This window comes from Penicillium longicatenatum (genome assembly GCF_028827895.1).
Source record: "Penicillium longicatenatum strain IBT 33135 chromosome Unknown contig_11_segment0_segment0, whole genome shotgun sequence".
Lineage (NCBI taxonomy): Eukaryota > Fungi > Ascomycota > Eurotiomycetes > Eurotiales > Aspergillaceae > Penicillium > Penicillium longicatenatum.
In genome coordinates this window covers 135,950-159,412 of record NW_026643117.1, presented here as the reverse complement: position 1 = coordinate 159,412, position 23,463 = coordinate 135,950, and the positions used below count along the sequence as shown (strand labels likewise).

The window sequence follows — 23,463 nt, the reverse complement described above, 5'->3', positions numbered from 1 at the left end:
TGTGGGCAAGAGCCTCCGACTCAACACAGGAACCTGGTAGGAGCTTCTCACTTTCCTCAGTACCGGGATCAGCACGGGAATCAGCACGGGGAATGGTCTGTTTCAATCCATTTCATTCAGTCAGCTAATCTAAGATGCAGGTGATATCCTGGTACCTATACAATTGCGAAAACATCAGATGAGGCGAGCACACAGTTCACAGGCTTTTCATACAGATCGCCCGATATTGAAGGATCATATCAAATACCACATTCCCGAAACCAGGAGAAGTCCGAACGACGATCCAAGTCTACTAGATCTGGACGTGAGCAGACGAGGTCTTGATTTGATTCGCAAATTCAGTGACCCTTTCGACCAATTCCTGCGTACAGGTGAGATGTGCAGAATGTCCCGCTGCCGCATGGTAGACGGTGAAGGTATTCCCGTTCGCGCTCTGGAGTCCGATCATCGCCTCTTGGCCCATTTTGGGCAAGATCAGATCGTCGTCGCACACGAGATATGCACATGGCAAGGTGGAGTAGGGGTCATTGGTCAACACACCGGTGTTGATGGGTGATGCCGTCAGTGTTGCTGACCATTTTGCTGCTGATTCTGCATCCAGACCATTGAACAGGTACTTCTCAGGCTCAACGAGTGTTCCAACACCGGCGGCACCATGTTTCTATCCAGGGTCAGTCGCGTTTCATCCTGAAGCGGGGAGCTACTTACATAGAATCGCAACCACGGTGGCATGTAGAAGCTCCCGTCTTTCGGTTGAAAGAAGCCGCTGATGGACTCGTTGACCGGAATCGCAAACGCTGCATAGTAGAACAGACCAATCAGACCTCCCGGTTGCCCATTTTCTTGACGCGTCTTGTACTGCAGCTTTGGAATAGCCGCCTGCGTTGCCATCCATCCACCAGACGAATGCCCCACGAGAAGAACCTGCTTCCCCTCTTGCTGAATGAGTTTCTCCAAAATCTCGTTCAGCACCACCACGTCCTCGAAATCGCTAGCCAAGCCTTCAGGTCCCGGGCCTCGATCGAAATCCGGGTTGTTGAGATCACCGACATTGTGCCGGCTGAGATCTGCGGTGGGTCGCTGAGGACAATAGGTCTCGTATCCGCGAGAGTTCAAGGCCTGGAGGAATGGTTCGTAAGGGGCGGTGCTGTGATAGGAGCCATGGCAGATGACGATGGCCAATTGATCCTGGGCCATTATGGATTCTTCAATCAGTGTGGTCGACACGAATGACTGTGATGGAACGGCTGGGGAAATCGAGCATGAAGTTCAATGGATGATAAATCATGATCCTTCGGCCCCCAAATGCCCCCGCTTCAATTTATTCTACGATGACAACGATATTGACAATGGTCCAAGTGGATTGTCCCGGATCACCAGATCATCCAAGCCCATATTATGCATCTCCATGACCTCTACCTCCATGCCTGTCGGGTTCTCTTTCGCATCCACTCTTCTGTAGATCAATCAACTTCTTCGGCATTGGAGAAGGACGAGCTGGACAGTGAAGCCTATTTCAGTTATAAATAACGCGTTATGCCATTTCTCCAAACGTGTTGCGTAGATTTGTGCCCATACAGGCGTCAGGATTGGGTTTATCTGGCTTGATACTCACCAGACCTGGATCCAATTGAAGAGTTATTTGGGAAGCTAAAAAGCCTCGTAAGACGCAATTGGAGCTACTACGGAGAAGATCTCGCCTCAGGTCTTGGCAACTGACCCCGCAGACGCTTCACTTGATCCCAGTCTCCGGCTTTCCCTGGGAAATGTACATTGCTGGAGTTAATTCAACCGGTCCCGGGAATTCGTGGCAAACTTTCAGAGACAGATTGAGTTTTCAGGAGCAGTAGAGTCGGATCTACGATGCCGATGATACCGAGATTCTCTAACACTCAAAGTCTTGTTCCATCGCAAATTTTCTTCTATCGGCGGACTGGAGTTTTCTATTTCGCCTTTATAACCCAGCAATGGAATTGATTTTAGTGAAGAAAGTGACATTGGAGAACAAAGAAAATATAAAAAAGCCAGGGCATAATGTCTCAACTTTGCAAAGGGTCGCTTTGCATCTAAACATGCACCTAACAACTGGCCAACCGCTACTATCCATTGCCCGAACAGCCACCGGAACTCGGTCCACCGGCGCCTGATTGGACCTTGTTGTTATTGAAACATCTACTCCGCGTCCAGATGGGAGAACGGAAGCTACCAGGTAGAAACAAGTCAAGTCATGTTAGTAAAAACTCTCAAATGCAGGGTTTCTGGGTGATTGAATCCACTTACGAAGCATGCCATTCCATCCCATTAGAGTCAGGCTCGTCATAATATTCGAAATTCCACTTGGTGAGACCGAGGCCGAAACAGTTGGTGGAATTTGGCCTCAGGCTCTTCTGGCCGGAGTCCCATGATGCCCAACCGGTTCCATAAATGTCATACGAATCCCAAAGGAATTTGTACTTCCCCGTGCAGCTTCCCGTGGGCTCCGTCGGGACAGGCCATGGACGGTTGCTGCGCTGGGGCGAGATGGTATATGTATAACTTCCATCGACAAGAGTACCGCCAAACTTGAAATTCATCGGGTTAGATGCATCATTGCCGTCGCAGTCGTCCAGGATCGAATTCACAGCGGTGTTGCAGGAATCTTCATCAAACTCGCTGGCCCCGTTGGCAAGTTGCAGCTTGAAGGTACTCTCATCGAGAGTTCCAGAATAATAGGTCTTCTCGTACTCCCAGTTGGTGCGACCATTACTGGGCGCATTGCTTTTCACGCTGGAGCAGAAGTCCGCAGTGTTGGAATACAACGAAAAATCGCTGGCGTACTTCTTTGACCCGGACTTTTGACTACAGGTCAAAGTCGTGGAAGCGACACAACTGTCTCCAACGTCCTCTCCTAGAAGCTGTGCTCGGGCTTGTAAAGCCGCATCCAGGGCATATGAGGCAATGGCAGTGTGCCCCAATTCATTGGGATGGAAGATTTTGCCAACTCCGTCGCCTAATACGACGCCAATCAACTTCTGGATGAGGCCGGAGTCACACGACGCGGCTGTGATGTCTCTCTCAGCGAGCTTTTGTAACTCAATTGCAGCCTCCCACCTCTTTCTGTGTTCGGCCTCTTCCATCTCCAGCTCGGTAATATTCTGCGCAACCGTGAGCCAATCGAGGCCACCAGCCCCATCGCCCCGTCTTCTCAACTCATCATGAACGATATTACCCTTCATGGATCTGGTGTTCAGCTTGAAAAACATCAAGTCATCGTTTGACGAATCGTTGGGATCAGGACTTGCCCCCGGCATGCACATGTGACCTTTTCTGAGCTTCACCCACGGGTCCCAATCGGCAATCGTAAGGGTCATTTTACTCGTCGATGCAGCTTTTGCGCCTTTCTTCAGTGCCGCATTGGTTTTCTGCACGAGATCATTGAAGGTTTCCCGACGCTCCGTGGTCAGCGATAGAGCAAACCCCAATGGGAATGCCCAATTCTGCTCAGTGGCACATTCATCGCTCGTGACATCAAAGTACTCTGCATAGAGAACAAAGACAACAATACCATTATCAGCCATCTTGTCATCAAGCTTCTCTAAGAGTGACTTGATGTTATCACTCAAGTAGTCATCTATGCCATCACTCGCGTGGTCTATTGTTTTTTGGCAAGCCGATTCAGATGACACAGGAGACACAACACAACTTGCGATCATAGATGACTGTTCGACTTATGAGTTAGCATTCCAAATGATCCAAGTTTGGCCATAACTGCCAGTCGCGGAAGCAAAATGAAGGCGAAATAAGAAAGTCTCACCAGGCACAAGTCATTGCCACCGGCAGTCAAGACGACCAGATCCTGATCAGAATCCAAGTTATCGATCTGGGTGGATATGTCCGTGGAGGTGTCTCCCGAGCATGCCAAATAGCTGAAGTCTGCGCCTCCAATAAACCGATTCATGACAGCAGGGTAAGACATGTCATAGCGAGAACACGAGACATCCGATTTGCCAGTACTATAGATTTTGCCGGCGCCTATGCCAGCGGTGAATGAATCACCCACTGCGGCGAATTTCTAGTGGCATGTTAGAAGAAATACCAAGCGAATGGAAAGATAATTCAGGTGCGAAGCACCCATGTTTATGTGGTGCATTTGGATTCAATGAACAGATGGCACAACTCACTTTCACCCATGACCAGTCCTCTGTACTATCCGAGGAACTTGAGGCCGCAGATGCGAAAGAAGATAAAAGCCCCAATGGGCATACAAAGGGAAGGAGGCGAATGAAGTTCTTCATATTGGATTTAAACCTTCTGGTCGACCATCTCCAGGTGCAAGGGAAAGAGAGCTGAGTGCGGAGCTAAAGCGGGCTCCGCCAAGGGTCGAGTATTGAATTATGATAGAAAAGAATGAACGAAAGAATGGATGAATGAGTGTAGACAATTGGAATAGAACTGGGCGGTTCGAGGGTATTAGGAGACAGAAGCATTGAGGTGTGGTTGAGTCGTATACATTCCTGGAGACACTATCCATGCTGAATGGTGGTTTCGGTATGGTCTTGGGTATTTTTCGTCAGGGCTGACTGGTATATAATACGCGTATAACGATAACGTCGTTCTGTTTGTCTCCGTGCCGAGCTGTCCCGGCGTATTACGCTTAAATCATTGTTGAAACCTTGCGACGGTCAAGCGCTGAGGCTTGGCCCCACACTTAGCTTGGCTGCAGGTCCGCTTTTCTAAATTAGCTTGTGCATGAGGCGATAAAAAGGGTCTAGGGTCCTTTTTAGGGTCTTTTCTAGGGTCCTTCAAAAGAGTGATCATAGCCGACAAAGTCTGATTCGTGTGTAACGATGCACTAATCTGAATCCTGATAGTACTCCGGACACGTTCCGATATACGGTCGGACACGATAGGGAAAAATCATGCCAAGGATTTTGCTCCGACATAATGCTTGAATAGTGGCTCATCGGACACGGGCCGCTGAGTTCCGCAGCTCGATCTCCTGATGCGGGGTCTGTCTTGGCAGGTACCCGAAGCCCAGCTGACCTGTTAAGGCCTCCCATGATAACGACCTGGTAAGGCCCCCCATGAGAACGCGTGGCCGCTAGCTGAAGTTGGTCATAATACCGAACTCACTTCATGGATGAGATGAATTGTGATCAACGGGAAATGTTCACCGTCGAAGTGCCGATTCGATGCATCTTCAAAGTGCGCCCACTAAGGATGTCGGAGGCAACAAAGATTCATTTGGAGCTACATGTATACAACGTTTGAAATTCAGGATTGGAGGGTCAATTATTACAAGTATCCATTCATTCAATCTTTGCTTCGAATTTGCGCGGTCTCATCCAAGAAACAATACATCACATGGACAGATATATAATTCTCTAACGTCAAAACAATCCATAGAAAAGGCCCCCAAATCAATCATCGTCATCGGCAACCATACAACCAACAGTGGACTTGAAAGATGTGAGGTACTGGCTGCACTTCTGGTACAAGAAGCAGGTTGTACTGCTCGACGAACTGGCCGGATACATAGCAATCAAATTGTCCACATCGTTCACGGTAGGTACGTTGTTGTACCCAATAGCAGTACCATCGGCCAAGGTATATACCGTCTTTCGCCCTGATTCGGTCTGTATCCCACCAGCTACAGATGGATACATCATGATTGAATCGTAGTCGACTGTTCCTGAATTTTCCATTTGACGAACGGTAGTTGGAAGATAATCCAAGGCAGAAAAGTTCAACTCTGCCGCGGAAGCACGCTTCGTACAAACCTGATTAATCGAAAATTCCCCCAAGCTCGCTACCTTGGTATCATAATCGTCCAGATTCTCGCAGTTCCATATGAACTTGTTGTCGCTTGCGGTGCCACCGTGGTTCGAATCCCATTGATCAGGCCGCTGATGCTCGTGCATGAGGCCCCAGGCATGGCCGATTTCGTGCGCGTAGTTCCAGATTGGATTTTCCATGCCAATCGCCGTGCTTGGATTGAGGATCATTTTTGAGCCACCACTCACTTTCCCAAGGGATGTCTTCAGCTTGGCCTCGCTATCAAGGCTGACCGTGAGCACGTTCTCTACGTTGCTTGCCGCACAGTCAGCATCGGTCCCCTGCTTGAAAACGAAGCGGCTTGGAACTCCGGCTTGGATCCAGATATCCCACGCCGAACGAAGGTCGTTGTCGAGGGTTTCTTCGGCGCCGTCTGCATAACAGTAGAGAATAGAGGCACTGGGCCACCATTGTGAAGAAGATTCGGGTACTCGCGCCCACCGTGGCTCGAGATCGGTGTGAGTATTGTTGTTTTCAATATAACCACGAGAGTAACGGCTCCATAGCTCTGCCTCCGGAGATCCAGCAAGTCTCAATGGAGGCATATATTGCTCCGGGGGTGGGCATGCTTGGATTTGCGCAAGGTTGAAAAGAAGAACGGAGAGACTCCCCGTGAGGAATCTGGCGAGATTCATATTGGTGAAACCTGATCTTGAGAACAATAGCTCACAAGATACATTTGCATGTAGATCTAGCAGGCTGGAGTAGAAGCTTTTGTGGGCTTGGTGAGAAGGAAAGGTTGCGAAGGTGGGAATGCCCGCGGGCGCGATCCCGAGATTGATGATATGACTAGCGCAACTTGACTGTCAAGTGTATTCTTCTGAGAACGGCAATGTATTCACGAGCCCACCTGTTTGCCTAGTCCTGTTTATTTCAAATCCTGTATGCGTATTGTGGTTTGTATTGAAGTATATCCAGGAAGGTTACATGGCTGAAGCAATATCGTTGCATTAGTGTATGTACGGCCTCTAGTTTCCCTTGACCCGCTCTCCAGCGCCCCAATTTTAATTTCCGCTATCAGAATCTCACCATGCATGGGAGCTAGTAAAATTTGTACATTCTTCAATAATATGTGGGTGAAGTGCACGGGCGATGGCCGGAGATTAGTCTTTTTAGCGTGGATTGGTGGCGATTCGACGGATCAGCCACTTAATTTCGATACTTGGGGGCGCTATGCTCAAGAGAGTCTTAAAATAATTTTCCGATCAAATCAGAAAGTAAGCAAATGTGAGACATTCGTAGAGAGTCATGTCCTTCCAATTTGGGATATCGATGATTCTCCTTCGGTTGCGGAAAATTGCACGTGTACCTACCATCTCTCTGTGGCCGTCCACTAGTGTGGCCGAATGCTTTTTGGCCTTACCCCGAGGGGTCTGAGATAATTTCACACTACACGAACTAGAGAACATGGAAGGCGAAAGAATAAATGGCGAAATTCGCAACCAAATATGTGTTTTGTTTCAATAGTAATAAGCTTGACTAGTCCAGCAACGTGAATGCAAACGACTGGTAATTCATTGTCCCAATGCGCACAAAAGTAAGGCAGAAAATAGAAACGGAAAAAAAGACTTGTAGAAGAAGTCTTCGGTATCAAAGAAGATGAGAGTAGCTAGGCCCTATTGCCACCAGGATCTACCCTTTCTGCCATGAGTTCCATGCCGATGGTGATTGAGTTGCGGCCCCAAGAAGCTCTCCCCGACACTCCTCTTTTTGCTCGAGGTGGAGTCGTCGCTGTCAATTGCGGACCCTAAGTCTCCAGGATTCTCAACTGTGGTGTCGTTATAAATTGTACTTGCGGTTCGGTTCAGACCAGAGCCTAGATAGTCTATGGATGTCCCGTTCGAATCATCCAGGTCAACAGCCCATATAATAGTTCTGATTATCTGTTAGCATATCCAGCCCCAAAAATTGAGGGTTGCAAATATTCATTATCCCATTCTGGGAGTCAACTTACCCCCCTAAGCAGATCGAGTTTGCATAGTCAATCTTCATTTTCATAGTCGTCGCATCGTCATACGAGACCCATTGATTCGTGTCCCAGGTAACAATCTGAACAGCTGCTGTCTCATCCAGGGTTACCGTTGCTCCGTCAGCAATAATGTTCCGAATTTCTATATCCGATAGAATCCCGGCAGAGGCTGTACATGGACCAGCAGTCCCTGCGCCGGAGAAGGGGCATCCTGCGGTCATGCAGCTGGAATCAGACATCGTGAAGCCTAGTCACAGTTAGTTTGCATCTGTAAACAACAGAGAAATCAATTAAAAGGGATACGTACTTCTTCCATAGAAGCCAAGTCCCAGATTCACTTTGGATGGATCAATGTTGTTTCTCCATAGTAGATCCAAGCTTTCGGTGATTTCTGTAAGGTTGGTGTGTGCGAGCGCGACGGAACCAATGTATGGGTCCGTGCTATCCCACACTCCGTGCAGATCATACGTCATTACGTTGAACCAGTCGATAATCGGATCGATGGATACGATGTCAAAATGCTGCATGTACCAGTATGATGATGGCTGATTCAATGTTAGTATACTAGCCTCCATGCTATGAATATGGATGAGGGATGCATACTAAGGTAATCGATAATCCGAAGTTGTAACTACTAGCGTCGAACGCATCGCGGAGGTTCTGCAAGAAGCTGACGTAGTTGTCAAAATCGGCATCAGTCCCGTATCTGTCCGTTGCAGCTGGATACTCCCTGGAAGTTTGCGCTGTGAGTAAAAATTATCGAAAAATGGAAAAGGAAGGAGGGAAAAGAATGAACTTCGGTTCCTTACCAATCAACATCCAGGCCATCAAATCCTTTATTAATCATGAGTGATATCACAGATGCGAAGAATGTCTTCTGTGCTGATTTTGATGCCACCAGGTCTGAAAACGTATGCTCAGTTGAGCCTTCGTCATTAAAGGACCAACCGCCCACACTGATCCAAACCTTGAGATCAGGTTGCTTATTCTTGAGATCAGTCACGTTCGCATAGAGTGACCCTGTTTCGCTATCCATAGCAGCCACTTCGAATGTGTCTGGATCAATATAGAGAAAAGCATAGTTGAGATGAGTGTAGTATCCGAGGGGAATCTCATCGGGTGTCATAGCTAGCGTCGACCATTCATATTAGCAATCGTATGTATAAGGGCACCAAGCTTGAATTCTGATCTCACATTGACATGATTTCTCCAAGCTCCAACCTTCATAATATCCAATTGTGCGTGCATCGGAGCTGGTTCCAGAGCAAGAAGGCCGAGTGACAGTAGTATCTCCGCAAAAGTCGGAAGTGGTTCCTGGCGGACGTCAGTCTATCTCTTCCTCTATGACTGTTTGGAGTACAAACCGCAGAACCCGTAATCACTGCAGCATACCTGTAACGGGCATTTTGTCTCGTTATACATAGAAGACGGCCATCCTCCAGGGTTGCACTCGGCCTTGTAATCGCATGTCGATGTGCAGTTCCCTTTACCGCAAAACGTGGGACCCGTTCCACAAATGTAGCTAAGAGACAGGTGAGCATGTCAGTAATTGAAGGCCATTAAGTGTTCGGGTTCAATCTGAGAGATTTCTTCCTCACTCGTTTCCCTCTATTCCTCCATTGCCACAACACCCGGTAGTGCACAAATCAGTGGCGCTGCAAGATAAATCTGAGTCGTCACCAAGTACCATCCGCAATGAAAAGGTAGACAAAAGCAAGGCATACAATGCCCCTCGCCAAATGGTGTAAACCATATTGACTATTCTCAATATGAGAGATGAAGTTAATACCGATGCTCAACGGGAAGGACAATCAGAAAACTTTGGCATTCAGTATAATTGGCTTTTCCCTCGGAAGGAGTCTACAACATGTTCAATCTAGTTGATTCTATTCTTATCGGGCCTTGTCGGCTAGCCAGAACTATCAGCATCCTGCAATACCCCTCCTGTCCGATACAGTCCCACTTTCACAATTTTTTTTTCCCCCTGGTGGCTGTATCAATGTGCATTTTTCAAAAAGTTTGTAGTCCTTAATTTCAGAAAAAGCTTTTTAAGATTAAGCCTCCACATGATAGTCAGCCTTCGGCATTTATTGGTGGAAACTAGGAAGTCATCTTTACTAGAGCCTCAAGCCATGATCATTTGGAAAAACAAGCAGGCTTGGCATGCTTAAACGCTTCATTTGATTCAACAGGCTTACGATATTTGGCAAAGCGTGGCTTATCAAGCAGGCCTGAGCGCCAGGGCCAGGTCCGTATCACAAATGTAATGCGTATTTTATCTTCGTACAGGCGTATAATACACTAGTAAAGACGCTTGTACTGACCGGGTAATAGTATTCTTCTCCACATAGCGTGTCTAGGTGACATCGCCAAATTTGCAGACGCTCATGGCTTGTAAGCTCCGAGATAGTGAGATGGATCACGCGAACCTCTGAAATGCAAGCGAAATTAGCATTGAATCCTGCCATACAAATGGGAATGCGAGAGCGGGGCTCCGGCTGCAAGGACAAAAGTAGTCACGGATAAACGGACACAGCCCGAGAGACCAGGACAATAAGGCGAAAAGAAGTAAATCCCAAGTTTACTTCATTCATCTGTGTTTTTGCAAGCAATTGGCTGAAAGAGTCTCCTCTCATTCATTCATTGATTCATTCATTCATTTATTCATTCATTGATTCATTCATTGATTCATTCATTCATTCATGCTCATTTTATCACCAGACTCTGTGCTTTAGACACGATGCCTCAAGTCGTGCGCCATGGAACGTTGGGTACCTGGTTTCTATTTTCTTCCCTCGTCGTTTCTGTCTACGGATCAATTCATGGAGCCTATTATGGCCATGGCCATCATAATAAAATAGCGAAAAGAGCGACGGGAATCACTTCGCCAGATGACCCTACGCAGACAGGCACGATCAGCACTTGCAATCTTTGGTACGACATTGTCGATGGAGACACATGTGCGTATATATTTCTCTCTGACTTCAACTGAAAAGCCTCGAGTGTTTGGAGATTGGAAAAGTCCAAATATTCTTGGGAGAATCGTCCCTTGACTGACATATTCCCATCATGCTTAGGTGCCTCTGTGGAAGAGGCCTTCGGTATCACATCGGAGCAATTTCTGGCATGGAACCCTGCTGTCTCATCAGATTGCGAGACAAACTTTTGGGTTTCAGATTCTTACTGCGTAGGAACTGGCACTGTCGTGGCAAGCTCAGCTACATCAACCACATCATCATCAACATCTTCTTCTGGGTCGATGACAGCGATAACAACAGGCCCTGATGAGCCAACCCCAACTGGGCAAGCCAGCAATTGCAACGCCTGGTACGATGTGGTATCAGGAGACACATGTTTGTCCGCTTCAACATGATCAGATGCTGAATATTTCTGACTGAATCCTTGATACATAGGTCCCTCTATTGAAACGGCATTTGGTATCACATCTGCCCAGTTTCTAGCATGGAACCCATCTATTTCGTCCGACTGTAGCTCTGGACTTTTATATGGATTTTCGTATTGCGTTGGTGTCAATTCCAATATTACGAGTGTCGCCTCCACGTCCACTGCCCTGATCAAAACGAGCCAAACTGCGACATATTCAGTCCTTGCGGCAAGCTCGCATGTTGTATCTGCATGGCCGACTGCCACAGAGTTTCCTCCAAGTCCAACACAGACTGGAACCCTTTCCACGTGTAATATCCCATTTCCTACTTCTGATAACTCTGATCAATCATCTTTTTCTAGTGCTATAGATACTGATGTGCTATTGAATCTCTTCCAGGTATTCGATACTATCAGGCTCAACAAGGGGACACTTGCCAGATAATCGTGAACCGTTACTCGCATCTTATCAACATGGATGACTTGTAAGTATGCAGTCCGAACCTACTTGTCAAATTCTGAGCTCACGCATATACAGTCTGTCCTGGAATCCTGCTGTTGGTGAAAATTGCACTTCACTATACGTGGCTTACTATTACTGTATTGATGGGCCATTGGCAATGGATAATTCAACTGCAACAACACAAATTATCCTTGGAGGATGGACTGCCGCTGCTCTTCCGACAATGAACTCAACATTTGCTCCTTCCCCAACTGCCTCTGGGTTGATTTCTTCATGTCAAGGATATTATGAAGCGAGTGAGGTATGAATATTCGAACCCGATTTTGAATCTTCTAACCAGCTCTCCTCCCTCTAACATCCTTTTCCATAGTATGACACTTGTGACAACGTAACATCATCCCTCGGCTATCTCGACGTTGCCGAATTTGAAGATTGGAACACAGGAATCAATTGTTCCACATCTCTAACTGACGGTACATACTACTGTGTCGCCAATTTCACCAGTGATCCTCTTCCATCCACAGTGTCTGTTCTGCCCAGTCCTGTGCAAACTGGTATAGTCTCTACGTGCGTAGGTTGGTACCTTGCAGATGATGACGACACGTGTGAGGACATATCGGACATCTTTGGTACATTTGATGAGGCCGACTTCATCTCCTGGAACCCCGCTGTGGGCTCTGACTGCTCCGGTCTGACTGCAGGTGATTATTATTGTATTGCCATTCCTGGAACCCCAACCACTGCTACTAGCACGGCTACCACAGCTACGTACTCGACGAACGGAGTGGGGCCGCAACCTGAGCAAACTGGCATTTCTGACGATTGTTCTTCATATTGGCTTGTTGGAGTGTAATTCTCCCCCTACCCTTTGCAGCGATCGCTCTGAAATTTGCCATTGGACTCTTACTCACAGCGTTGATAGGGATGACACGTGTGCCACCATTGAAGAGGCAAACAGCATTACTGAAGAGCAGTTCTTGGATTGGAATCCTGCCCTTGGCTCCGATTGTTCCAATTTGTTAGAAGACTACTATGTCTGTGTTTTGATGCCGAATGCCACTACTACCGGTGGAAATTTGACAGTTTCTACCGATAACTCAACAACAACTTCTAGCACTAGCACTAGCACTATCACGACAACGACAACGACTGGCGTCTCTCTTTCAACACCCACACCTTATCAGGTCAGTTTCCATAGCACGATTTCTTACCCTTTTCTCTGTGAAGCCTCTGCTTATCGTTTACGAATAGTCTGGCATGGTCTCTGGATGTGAACGCTTTTACTTGGTCGAAAGCGGCAATGACTGTTATGATATCGCCCTCGAGGCCAACATCGCCGTCACGGACTTGTACACCTGGAATCCTGCCCTGGGAACTGACTGTTCGGGTCTTGAAGCTGGTGAATATGTCTGTCTTGGAACCTCTGGGCAGCCCACAACCATAACTTCCGGCACTGCAGTTCCAGCTACTCCCAGCCCAACACAGGTAAGCGTCATGAGTTTATACACAATTTCCATGCGCGATTGATTTCTAATGTTCTCCTTAGACGGGTATGGTAAGTGGGTGTCTTCGATTCTATTATGTAGAGTCTGGAGATGATTGTTATGACATCGCCCTTGATGCGGGAATATCGCTTGAGTGAGTGCAACTACTGAGCCCCCTTCTTTCTTTTCTCCGTTCCCTTTTTACATCGTCTAACTCAATCTTTCTGTCCATCAGCAATTTCTACAGCTGGAATCCGGCGGTTTCAGACTGTTCAGATCTAGAAGTCGGTTTCTTCGTATGTATCGGGACTTCTGGTCAAGCCACTACTATCACTAGTGGGACACCTGTAGCCGCGTCTGCAACAGCAACAGCGACTTCATCGTGATCTGCTATCTGCACAATGTACCGTACTAGAGTAATAACGATTATGCGACTGTTAACAAATATCACACATTGCTTTGACTTTGCTGGATCTTTTGACGTTGTTTTAGCTTCCTCCTCTCCCTGAGCCAGCTAAAAGTCATGGATTTCGGATCCTCGATGCCTATATGCGAGCTGCCGTCCGATAAGTCCGTGGAATTTCCATCGGGGGACGAAAAACAGTAGGCATATTTGATGGTGGTACTCCGGCACTTGTACGCTTTATACCTGACGGCATTGTTTTTCGCCCTTCTTTGTTCTTCTTTCTCTTTCAGCCAAGGCTTCACTCTGTTCCTCAACACCTGGTAAACCTTGGTGTAGAAATAAACTTCAAAGACTTCCAGGTCATTGTTTCCCTCGACCATAGTCTCTACCCCCTCGAGCCATGCATTCTGCATGTGCTGCCTTCTGGCACTTTCTGTATCCCCTGCGACATCTGCTGTGTTCATCGGTGCCAAATAGGCCGAATCGATATAGATGCGAATATGGGTAAGGCTTTTATACGTCTCCCCTAGGCTTCTCCATAGAGAGTCGTACTTGGCTTTATTTTTGGGCGATACATGCGGCTGTAGATCGTTCCCCAGTGTCCACCAGAGCGCCACCCTGCGGATATGTTGGAAACCCGAAGGAGAGACTTGGTTTGGGAATGTGGTACAGAGTTCTCTTTTATGTGAAAAGCGGAACTCGTTGTCATAGAGAATAGAAAGACTCTCCGTGTATCTATTTGGCGTTAGTGAGATCATTATTCTTGATAGTTGTAGGGCTTGAAGAGACGGTGGGATAACATACGCTCGCCAGCATGTGCGGAGTAGCCCCGTGTCGAAGAACAACCCATATTCATTGGTCGCATTCCGCTGCCCTTCCCTCGACCGAGCTGCACAGTCGTCCCAGTCCAGTCTTTCACAATCTGCAAAGCAAACAAAAGCATAAAGAAACCACTTCTTTCTTTTTTCGTCTATCCAGTCGCGCTCACAGTGTAGTACACGGTTTCCAAAGAGGAGTCGATAAATTTCAATCCGTATCTCAACAGGGAGCCTGAACAATGGACTTTGTATTTGAAAATTGATCGACGATGGTGGTTCCAAGGGCTCTTTGTGATCGGAGCTGGAAGTAAGGCCTTTTGTACAATTTCCATAATTAAAATATTGCCCTTAAATTCGATATGGACAGACTTACTATGCTTTTGGCACCACTTGACAAACTTGGAAAGAGGCATGTTTGTTGATGAAATGCAGTTGAGATAATAATCAGAAAGTTGCGGGGACCTCGTCAACTTAAATAACCATGGATGATGGATCATGCTGATCTGGAAATTGGAATATTACCACTAGTATCACTCGCGCAGCTGATTCAGTTGAAATACCCGCGTTGTAACATACCGATACCTGCCACCAGCTACCTAGACTATTGCACGCTCTCGGCTGCCTAGGCGGGAGAGTTCTTACAGTATAGTAGCCTGCAAATCTTGTCCCCCATGATGGTCTTTGAAGTTTGAAGTATGCATCATGAGATTTCACGATGGGGTCAACAGATTCCAGTGTTGACCAACCCACTTCACTCTAGAATATGTACTCCGTGCACGATAAGCGGAGGATGCGGACCCACATGACGTATCTAGACTCCTTTAAATGTGACGAAGCTATCGTTTGGTTCCTCTTTTGGTTCCTCGCGCCACGTCTTGTACCTAGAGTCGACTATAGCTTTTTCGATGTTTTTTCTTCGTTTGGAAGACACACTCCTCATCTACAGATACGTGAGACCCATATAAGCTGTATGAATTGGGTTTCAACTTTGATTGCTGTATGGCACCAACAAAGTGAGGTACCTGTCGTGACTCATGAATCGACACTCAATTCCTCAGTCTCCCATTCCAGCAAGGTGTTGGAATTGGACACAGTGTCAGGATGGCCAAGGCCTATGGTTAGCTGTTGCTTAGCTACACAGCTCCTCAACAACTCAACGGCATCGGCTTTCCGACATGTAGATTTCCATGTGGAAGCTAGGTTGGCCATACTCGATAATGTGTCAGGATGATCTTCACCGAGCTTGGTTCTGCGAGTCTCCATCACCTTCACTTGGAGCAGCTCGGCTTCCTTCCACCGACCCTGGCTCCAATACGTCGACGCAAGATTGGCCATACTCGATAATGTGTCAGGATGATCTTCACCGAGCTTGGTTCTGCGAGTCTCCATCACCTTCGCTTGGAGCAGCTCGGCTTCTTTCCATCGGCCTTCTTCCCTATACGTCCATGCAAGATTGGCCATACTCGATAGTGTGTCGGGATGATTCTCGCCGAGCTTGGTCCTGCGATTCGTCATCACCTGCACTTGGAGCTGCTCAGCCTCTTTCCACCGTCCCTGTTTTCTATACGTCGACGACAGGTTGGCCATACTCGTCAGTGTAAAGGGATGATCTTCGCCGAGCTTGGTTTTGCTCGTCTCCATCACCTGCACATCGACCCGCGCAGCCTCCTCCCACCGGCCCTGGTTCCAATATGTCGACGCGAGATTGGCCATGCTCGATAGTGTGTCAGGATGTTTCTCACCGAGCTTGGTCTTACGAGTCTCTATCACTTTCACCTCGAGCTGCTCGGCCTCATCCCACCGGCCCTGCTCTCTATACGTGGAGGCAAGGTTGGCTATACTCGATAGTGTGTCAGGATGATCTTCGCCGAGCTTGGTCCTGCGAGTCTCCAGCACCTGCGCCTCGAGCTGCTCAGCTTCCTCCCACCGGCCTTGGTTCCAATATATTGATGCAAGATTGGCCATACTCGTAAGTGTGTCGGGATGATCCTCACTAAGCTTGGTCTTACGGGTCTTCATCACCTCCATTTGGAGCAGCTCGGCCTCCTTCCACCGGCCCTGCTCCCTATATATAGATGCAAGATTGGCCATACTAGATAATATGTCAGGATGATTCTCACGGAGCTTGGTCTTGCGAGTCTCGATAACCTGCACAAGAAGCTGCTCAGCCTCCTGCCACCGCCCCTCGTCCCGGTATGCCGCTGCTAGCAAATTAGTAGTCTGGAGGGTCCTTTGATCTTCTGTACCAAAGAAATTCAATCTCTGATTTTTTGACTTTAGTGCCATTTCTGTCGCGTCCTTTAAGTTCCCGCTTTCTAGTGCGTACCCAGCGCCCCTGTAGAGCAGCGTTGCCCATTGTTCCAGAGACTCTAGTGATTCAGGGCGATTGGAAAGAGCTGATCGCACATGTGGGAAGAGCGACCGGCAAATTTCCCAGTTTTCGTACTGCCCGGTCGGGAATTCATAATATAGTTTGTTGATGAATATTTTCCTCCACTTCTCTAGCTGGCCATGTGTTTTCAACCATGCTCGCATAGTCAATTGCATTAGCCGATGCACTGTGAGCACTTGATTCTGCTTTTGCTCGCTGATTGAGATGAATGAAAAGTCCATTAGTATGCTAATATCATCATCAAATGACTGCTCCGTGTCAGAGTCAGAGATGCTGCCCATATCCTCTTCACTGGAGTTATTGTCTTTTCCCCCAGGATTTGTAACCATCAAGATTTCCTGGCTTTGCTGGACTCGGAGAATTCTCTCAGGAATCCCTTGGCAATCGAAGAAGCTCATGAGAGAAAGAAAGTCTATCGCAGAAGGTCTTACATCATGGATATGCTCAAAGGAGATTTGCCACGTAAGGAGGATGGAATTGCTGGCTTCCCAGTCTCGGTGAAGAAGACCTGCTTCGTGATTAAGCAGCCGTATTGCTTCGCGATCACTCTTCTGCAATTTTTCAAGGTATTGGGAAATTGAACATCGAGGTGCACGATGCGTGATGTAGGCGGCTGCCTGTACGATCGCGAGTGGCATAAATTCAAGTGCCTTCACCAGTGGCACCATATCTTCACGCTCTGCAGGTATATCTGCCTTTTTCTGAAACAGGTCCAGCGCTTCGGCTTCTTCCATTGGTAGGACCTCAATGAGATTCCTCGGACCAGCAATGCTCATTGCGACTCCTTTACTCCGACTTGTGATAATAATAGAGCCATTTGAGTTTTCGAGGAGGTATCTTAGTGGTGGCTGCGTCGATGGACTTCTCTGGTCGCTTGTTCGGGTCTCCGTACCTGTTACCAAAGGTTTGCAGAGGAGCTCGTCATCATCGACATTATCGAGAATGAGAATCCATTTGCCCAACCGCTTGTCTTGCAGCCAATTCCTGACTAGTTGGAATATATTCGCATTGCGGTCGCCTCGCTCGGGAATCTCGACCCGATCGGCAAGATCCCGGAGACTTTTCTCACAGCGGGCCACGTTACTCGCATGAACCCAAAAAGCCCACGTCTCCGGAGACTGTTGTCGCACCCAGTGGCAGTATTCGCTGGCAAGCTGCGTTTTCCTACTACATTGTCAGCATTGGGCAGGCGGGATTTAAGGCTGTGAGTGGCCCGGACCCAACGCCACCAAGGCCGACGAGTACTGTTCTAGATCCTGGAATCGAGGCCTTTTCGTGGATTTGATCGAAGAGTGCATCGCGACGAACAAAGTCTGGATCGCGCTGAAACGGGACCGTCGACAGAGGCTCTAAGCGGGGTTCCGACCGCTCTAAGGAGAAGCGCCGGTAGTCAGCCTTGGTTTCTCCTGAATTTGTCAGGTCTTGGGAGACTCACCTTGTGAAAGGTATATCGACCCTTGATTGACCCCCACCTGGAATCCCGAATTTGCAGTTCCAAAAGATGCAGAAGTCATAGTTCACCCGCCGTGCGTAGTGTTTGATTCTTGGTTTCTTGGTCCAATTGAGACTGAGTTTCCCCCAAGGGATCTTAGCTCCCCATCAGGTGACTCGTGAAGGCGCTAACTTCGAAGCGCTCGCTGTTGTTCAAGGTTCTGACTTCTCCATGTCTTGGCAGCCGGATAACTTTACGCTTTCTCCTCATATGCGATATCCGGTGGCCAATTCGAATGCCAAAGAAGCACACACTGAAATTATAATGAGAGCAACGTCTGACTTTATTTCCAGATAAATGAGTACGTCTCAGTCAAATTACTGTAAGGAAATGCCAAAGCGCTGCATTCAACGCCAATCATTGTGATACCACTTCAAGAATGGGTATAGCCTTCAACTTCCCACTCAGTAAATCAAGCTTGTGAACGCGTCATGACACTTGCATGCACACTTACTACTCCAAGGTTAGTCTCATTGTTAGATTCAAGATATAAGAACTTTCGGCGCATAATATTCCAAAGGTGTCCGAATTTCTACATCGCGTGCGAAAATTGCTTTGTTCAATGGCAGTGTGGATTTTCAATACGGACTTGCATTGTATTTTGATGACTGGATATCACAAATTAACTCATACTGTTCTGAAAGAGTCAGTTGCTTGTAATCCATCGTCGGTTTTCCTTTTCTGCAATACATTATAAGTTATAAATGCTCCGCACCTTGGCAATTTGTTTGACTGCTTGACCTCGACATATCCTCTCGAGTTTGTGCCTCAATCGGTGGCTATAAATTGGTTGCGCAGGAGCATGATCAAATGCTGATGACAGCATTGCTTACTGAGTTTTCTGGTACTGAATCATATATTTCACTAGGTTGTCCCGGGTGCTCAGGACATCTAAGAGCCGGATTAGCTAACATCTTCTTTTCTTCTTTGTTTCTCTTGGTGTTTGCTTTTGCCATAATCCGAAATAGCGCTAAGCGTTAAAGATCTCTGACATCTTGAATAGAGAAATGAGGCTAGCCTTGGAAGATTAAGATAAGTATGCAAGTGTCATGACACCTCCCAAGACGTGGATCCTCTGGCAAAAATAAGAAAGTAGCTCCGGCGATGACTCGGAACCTTCTGATTCAGCTTTAATGCTGTTCCGCCCATAACCCATTGATATTTTGCCAATCCTAGTCCAGAAGAATTTTGAGAGAAGAACAAGAAAGAGCAGCTGAAGGGAAGTCTTCAGAAATGAGGGGGAGTTCCAGTAACAAAAGATTGCTGCAGTCAGGAATGAAGTACTTTGCAGATGAAAAGAGATGAGAGATGTACTAAAAGGAGCTCCCTTCACTCTGATGACTCCAGCTGACTTCTCGAGTTCCTCTTCATACAGCTTGCGCTTCGTCTTCTGTCTCTATTGTGAGAATAAATCATCACTTGGCCCCGAGGGTGACTATTGAGGACATTTGAGAAATGGAAGATTGATAAAAGACGAAAGCTAACTTAAACTCAATCGAGGCCTCAAAAAGCCTTGAGGGACCCGTTTCTGAGAGAAATTTCACTAAAGCCAGGTTTCAGTGACCTCAATTTGGAGAACCTTCACGATGTCTCCTACAACGCCTCTCATACGATGCGTCGACTGCGCCAGCCCCTGCCGATTCGGCGAACGAAGAAAGACCCAATTACTCCATCAGCCTGAAGATGCCCCTATCCAAGCCTACGAGTGACTTGGGACTTTCAAAGTCTGCAACTATGAATGACTGAGTTACATTCTGTCCCGAGCTCCTGTGAGTCTTTGCAAGATATTTCCACGATCCCCAAGATCTGTTATCTACCAGTGGGTTAAATGAAAACCGGCTGTGCTTCTTCTTAGATAAGGAATGCCTGGGTTAGGCAATTGATAAATGCAATGGAGCTGAGATAGGATGTTTCCGGAGCGGCAAATGCGGTGGTTCCTCTGGAGCATGCGGAAATAAACAGTGGAGAGAGAGGCAGAACAGGGTCTCAACTGCTCCGAGAATGATTTGCAAAGACAACAGTGTAGACCATCTGACAATATTGCACGCCAAAATTCTCAAAAGGCAAAGCGAGGACAACTTTCTCACCGTGGAATGAAGCTAACGAAGGGGGCGTGGTCAAATACAGGGGAAGAGAAGCCAAGCATGGAAACAAGTATGTCAAACCGAGCCCAGTGAAATCTTCCGATCGATTAAAATTGTAGTTTGGTTGATGGGACGCCCATTCCAGATCCTGTATTGCACTCTCAAGATAGAATTTGGAGAATTATTTGGGAATGGTTTTGTTTTTCCTGAAACGCCTATGGTATAATGAATTGGCACAAATGAGACGTTCTTACCAAACATTGAGTTTGTTCTATCATGTTCCCACGCAGATGTGTAAGACCATCACGTATGTCAAGCTTCTTTCTGTCCAGTCTGTGGTACCACTGTAACCTTACAAGGAAAGCCCTGGGCGGGATGACCAGACCCCTTTTGAATCATATAAGCACGTTCTCCAAACATTGTCTTGATGCCATCTGATGGATTCAGACCATCATATTCGGCATACGCATCGTGGAAATCAAATTGGCGCACAACCATAGCAAGCGTGGTTATAATCCCAAGAAGAGAGAGATTTTGGCCAATGCAGTTGCGCGGGCCGTGCTCGAACGGTCTCCATCCTCCCGCTGGAGGATACAAGGGATGGCCTTGCTCGACAAGCCAACGTTCGGGGATGAAGGAGTGCGGTTCAGGCCAAAATGCCGGGTTGCGATGAACAGCAGTGTGTACAATCCAAATTGCACACCCTTCAGTGGGGAAGGATCTCCCATGTTCGTCGCGGAGAGAAACGTGGGGAAGACCGCCTCTGAGTCCGTTGGCGGGCGGGAAGAGTCGGAGAGTCTCTTTGACGATGGCGTGAGTGTAGGGGAGTTGGTTGATTGTCTGAGGACGTTCTCTCAGCACTTGGCACGCACTTGATGCGCCGGCGCCAAACACACTATCATGTTCGGCCCGAACTTTGGAGAGGATCTCGGGATATTTGGATAGGAGATACAAAGATTATATGATTGTGGCAGCTTCTGAATCGTGACCGACAAACAGGAACAGACGCATTTGAATTGTGGCCCAGGATTTGAATTTTGGATCAAGGTGTTGCTGCTCTCGAGGCCTTGATTTCATATACTCTGAAATGACAATATCCATAATTGACTTTGAGCAAAAGGTCAAGGACTTGGCTTCGTTTTGTTTCCATTCTTGGAAACGTTTCTCAAGTTCAACCCCGATGAGGTGATTCATGGTTCGTCCATTCTGCCACTGTCGGTATAATCGACGCGGACTCCACCGTTCCAAGAAGTTGCCTGCCTCGATGCCACATTCCAATTCGATGGTATCTCGCATCGCTGCGGCAATTGGGTTATGTTGCTCTAGATGGTTGAAACGCGTGTTTCTATAACTCCGAGTTAATCAAAAGACCAATTTTCTCGACTGGTTAAAGGATACTGACAATGCGACGTTTCCGATAATATCCATCACATAACGGCACGTCAGTTGGTCAAGTGAAAAGATGTCCCCCGTTTGTGCGTGGATGTTGAGCATCTTCACAAAGACTTCGGCCTCTTCAAGAATGCCACTCACATGACTCAAGGAATCAGTCATGCTGAATCCATGATTAAAGAGTTCTCGTGCCTTCTTCCAGTGCGCACCATTAGAGACGAATAAGTTGTCTGAACCCCCGGCCATTGGGTTGATATACTGCTGGAGAACATCTGGCTTGGGGAGATCATAGGTCTGACACGCTTCAATTGCCATTGTTGGAGACGTCACAACTAGCATCGGGCAGCTAAAGGGCCAAACATCAATGTAGAACCCGGCCTCTAATCCGGGAGTCTCAGTGGAAAGAAGAGCAAATGATTCGGCTTGGCGGGTATCGCTCGGCCCTTTCTTCTGTAACTCGGCCATGACGGGGAGATTCCCTAACACGGGGTTCCAAGGGGGAGTCGGCTGCAAATATCTATCAGTATATGACGATGATTGACGTAGCAGCCGTGTGATGCATACCAATCCTTTCTTTCTCAGGTGGTAGAATAATAATCGCATTTTGATGAGTCGGTAAACGAAGGAAATGAGGCAGACCGTTGCAATTGCAACCGCTATGCGGCTTGCAAGGCTCTCCCATCCAAGGATGCTGAAGCTCATGATAGAGTTGAGCAGTTGGTATGAAGAGCTCAAGCCAATTGAAGGTGTGAAAGGTCAATGTGTATTAAGCAGAAAGGGTGGGAAATTGGGAAATGGATAGAAGAGGCTGTTTCCCACCACTAATCAAGCACAGCTCTCTGGTCACTGCGGGAGATTGAATTCAGTCTGGGTTGGAAGTTCGGGAGGAGCAACGAAGTGAAATCCTGCGATCTCTCGGTGTCAATGAGGGAGATTTGGGTGGAGATCACTTTGGGGGCCGATTATGTGCTTTGTTGTTAATCATGACCAGCCTCTTCTCTCGCCCCCACCAGATGTAATAAAGCTTTACACATGCATAGCTTCTTTACAAGTGTGTATCCAAATTCATTGAAAAAGCCCTCTTCGGCGCCAAAAATAGAATTCCTAATATTCGGTCTATGGATTCCACTTCCGTCACAGCCCGCAATGTTGCATATCTTTTGACGCTGATTTGCGCAATCACCAAATGAGCACCCGTCGTGTGCCTCCAGCGTTCCGAGCCCTTATGGTGTCCTGATCAAGGGTCAAGCCACGTCCGGCAATGTTGCGCTTACCATTAACGAAAATTCAACGTGAATCCATAGAGACTTCATCTTCGTCAGTCGTAAATTTTGGCTCATACTCACTGCAGACATTAAAGGAATACGCCATCGGTTAATTTTTCAATGGCCGAGGTCAGACGATTCATGCTGAAAATACGCTCCTTTGCAATTTTCAGTGGCTTGACCAATCTTTTTCCCGTCATTGATTGTCTTATGATGATGGAGTGTACAGATGTGGGAGAGATTCGTTTGAACGGGTGCCCGACAAGGGAGACGAGGCGCCAAAGAAGCACATGTAGTCTCTTACACCACTGTCTCGTGTTTGAGAGCCGCGTCCTCATGGAAGCTTCCTTATCTTGATCTATTGCTCTTATCTATCATCCTTATCGTTCATGACTCTCCGGCCCGACCTTATCTCCGTCTCAGGACCCACATTCATGGGGTCGAACAGAAAGACTGCAACAGAAACGAGAAAGAGACTCATTTACTCGTCGCAATAGTAC

General features: G+C 47.4%; 7 protein-coding genes across 7 annotated transcripts; 1 reads left to right on the top strand and 6 right to left on the bottom strand.

The window, feature by feature from the left end:
• Positions 1-292: 292 nt before the first annotated feature.
• On the bottom strand, positions 293-1,197 carry N7484_000067 (alpha/beta hydrolase; the record flags this gene model as incomplete). Its single annotated transcript, XM_057110488.1, has 2 exons — positions 293-661; positions 709-1,197. 2 exons carry the CDS (start codon positions 1,195-1,197, stop codon positions 293-295), a joined length of 858 nt encoding a protein of 285 aa, XP_056977714.1.
• Positions 1,198-2,099: 902 nt separating this feature from the next.
• Positions 2,100-4,114, bottom strand: N7484_000066 (SGNH hydrolase; the record flags this gene model as incomplete). Its single annotated transcript, XM_057110487.1, has 4 exons — positions 2,100-2,202; positions 2,281-3,698; positions 3,794-4,051; positions 4,076-4,114. 4 exons carry the CDS (start codon positions 4,112-4,114, stop codon positions 2,100-2,102), a joined length of 1,818 nt encoding a protein of 605 aa, XP_056977713.1.
• A 1,285-nt stretch (positions 4,115-5,399) lies between these two features.
• Positions 5,400-6,449, bottom strand: N7484_000065 (uncharacterized protein; the record flags this gene model as incomplete). Its single annotated transcript, XM_057110486.1, has 1 exon — positions 5,400-6,449. The coding sequence occupies one exon, from the start codon at positions 6,447-6,449 to the stop codon at positions 5,400-5,402; it is 1,050 nt and encodes a 349-aa protein (XP_056977712.1).
• A 981-nt stretch (positions 6,450-7,430) lies between these two features.
• N7484_000064 (chitinase) lies at positions 7,431-8,909 on the bottom strand (the record flags this gene model as incomplete). The annotated part of the gene is made up of 5 exons (XM_057110485.1): positions 7,431-7,689; positions 7,769-8,030; positions 8,091-8,328; positions 8,387-8,513; positions 8,593-8,909. 5 exons carry the CDS (start codon positions 8,907-8,909, stop codon positions 7,431-7,433), a joined length of 1,203 nt encoding a protein of 400 aa, XP_056977711.1.
• A 2,732-nt stretch (positions 8,910-11,641) lies between these two features.
• On the top strand, positions 11,642-13,500 carry N7484_000063 (LysM peptidoglycan-binding domain-containing protein; the record flags this gene model as incomplete). The annotated part of the gene is made up of 7 exons (XM_057110484.1): positions 11,642-11,652; positions 11,706-11,931; positions 12,001-12,479; positions 12,544-12,814; positions 12,882-13,115; positions 13,177-13,268; positions 13,350-13,500. The coding sequence occupies 7 exons, from the start codon at positions 11,642-11,644 to the stop codon at positions 13,498-13,500; spliced, it is 1,464 nt and encodes a 487-aa protein (XP_056977710.1).
• Positions 13,501-13,561: 61 nt separating this feature from the next.
• N7484_000062 (uncharacterized protein) lies at positions 13,562-14,751 on the bottom strand (the record flags this gene model as incomplete). The annotated part of the gene is made up of 3 exons (XM_057110483.1): positions 13,562-14,255; positions 14,325-14,409; positions 14,712-14,751. 3 exons carry the CDS (start codon positions 14,749-14,751, stop codon positions 13,562-13,564), a joined length of 819 nt encoding a protein of 272 aa, XP_056977709.1.
• A 5,867-nt stretch (positions 14,752-20,618) lies between these two features.
• Positions 20,619-22,301, bottom strand: N7484_000061 (cytochrome P450; the record flags this gene model as incomplete). Its single annotated transcript, XM_057110482.1, has 4 exons — positions 20,619-21,201; positions 21,304-21,651; positions 21,709-22,205; positions 22,263-22,301. The coding sequence occupies 4 exons, from the start codon at positions 22,299-22,301 to the stop codon at positions 20,619-20,621; spliced, it is 1,467 nt and encodes a 488-aa protein (XP_056977708.1).
• Positions 22,302-23,463: the final 1,162 nt, after the last annotated feature.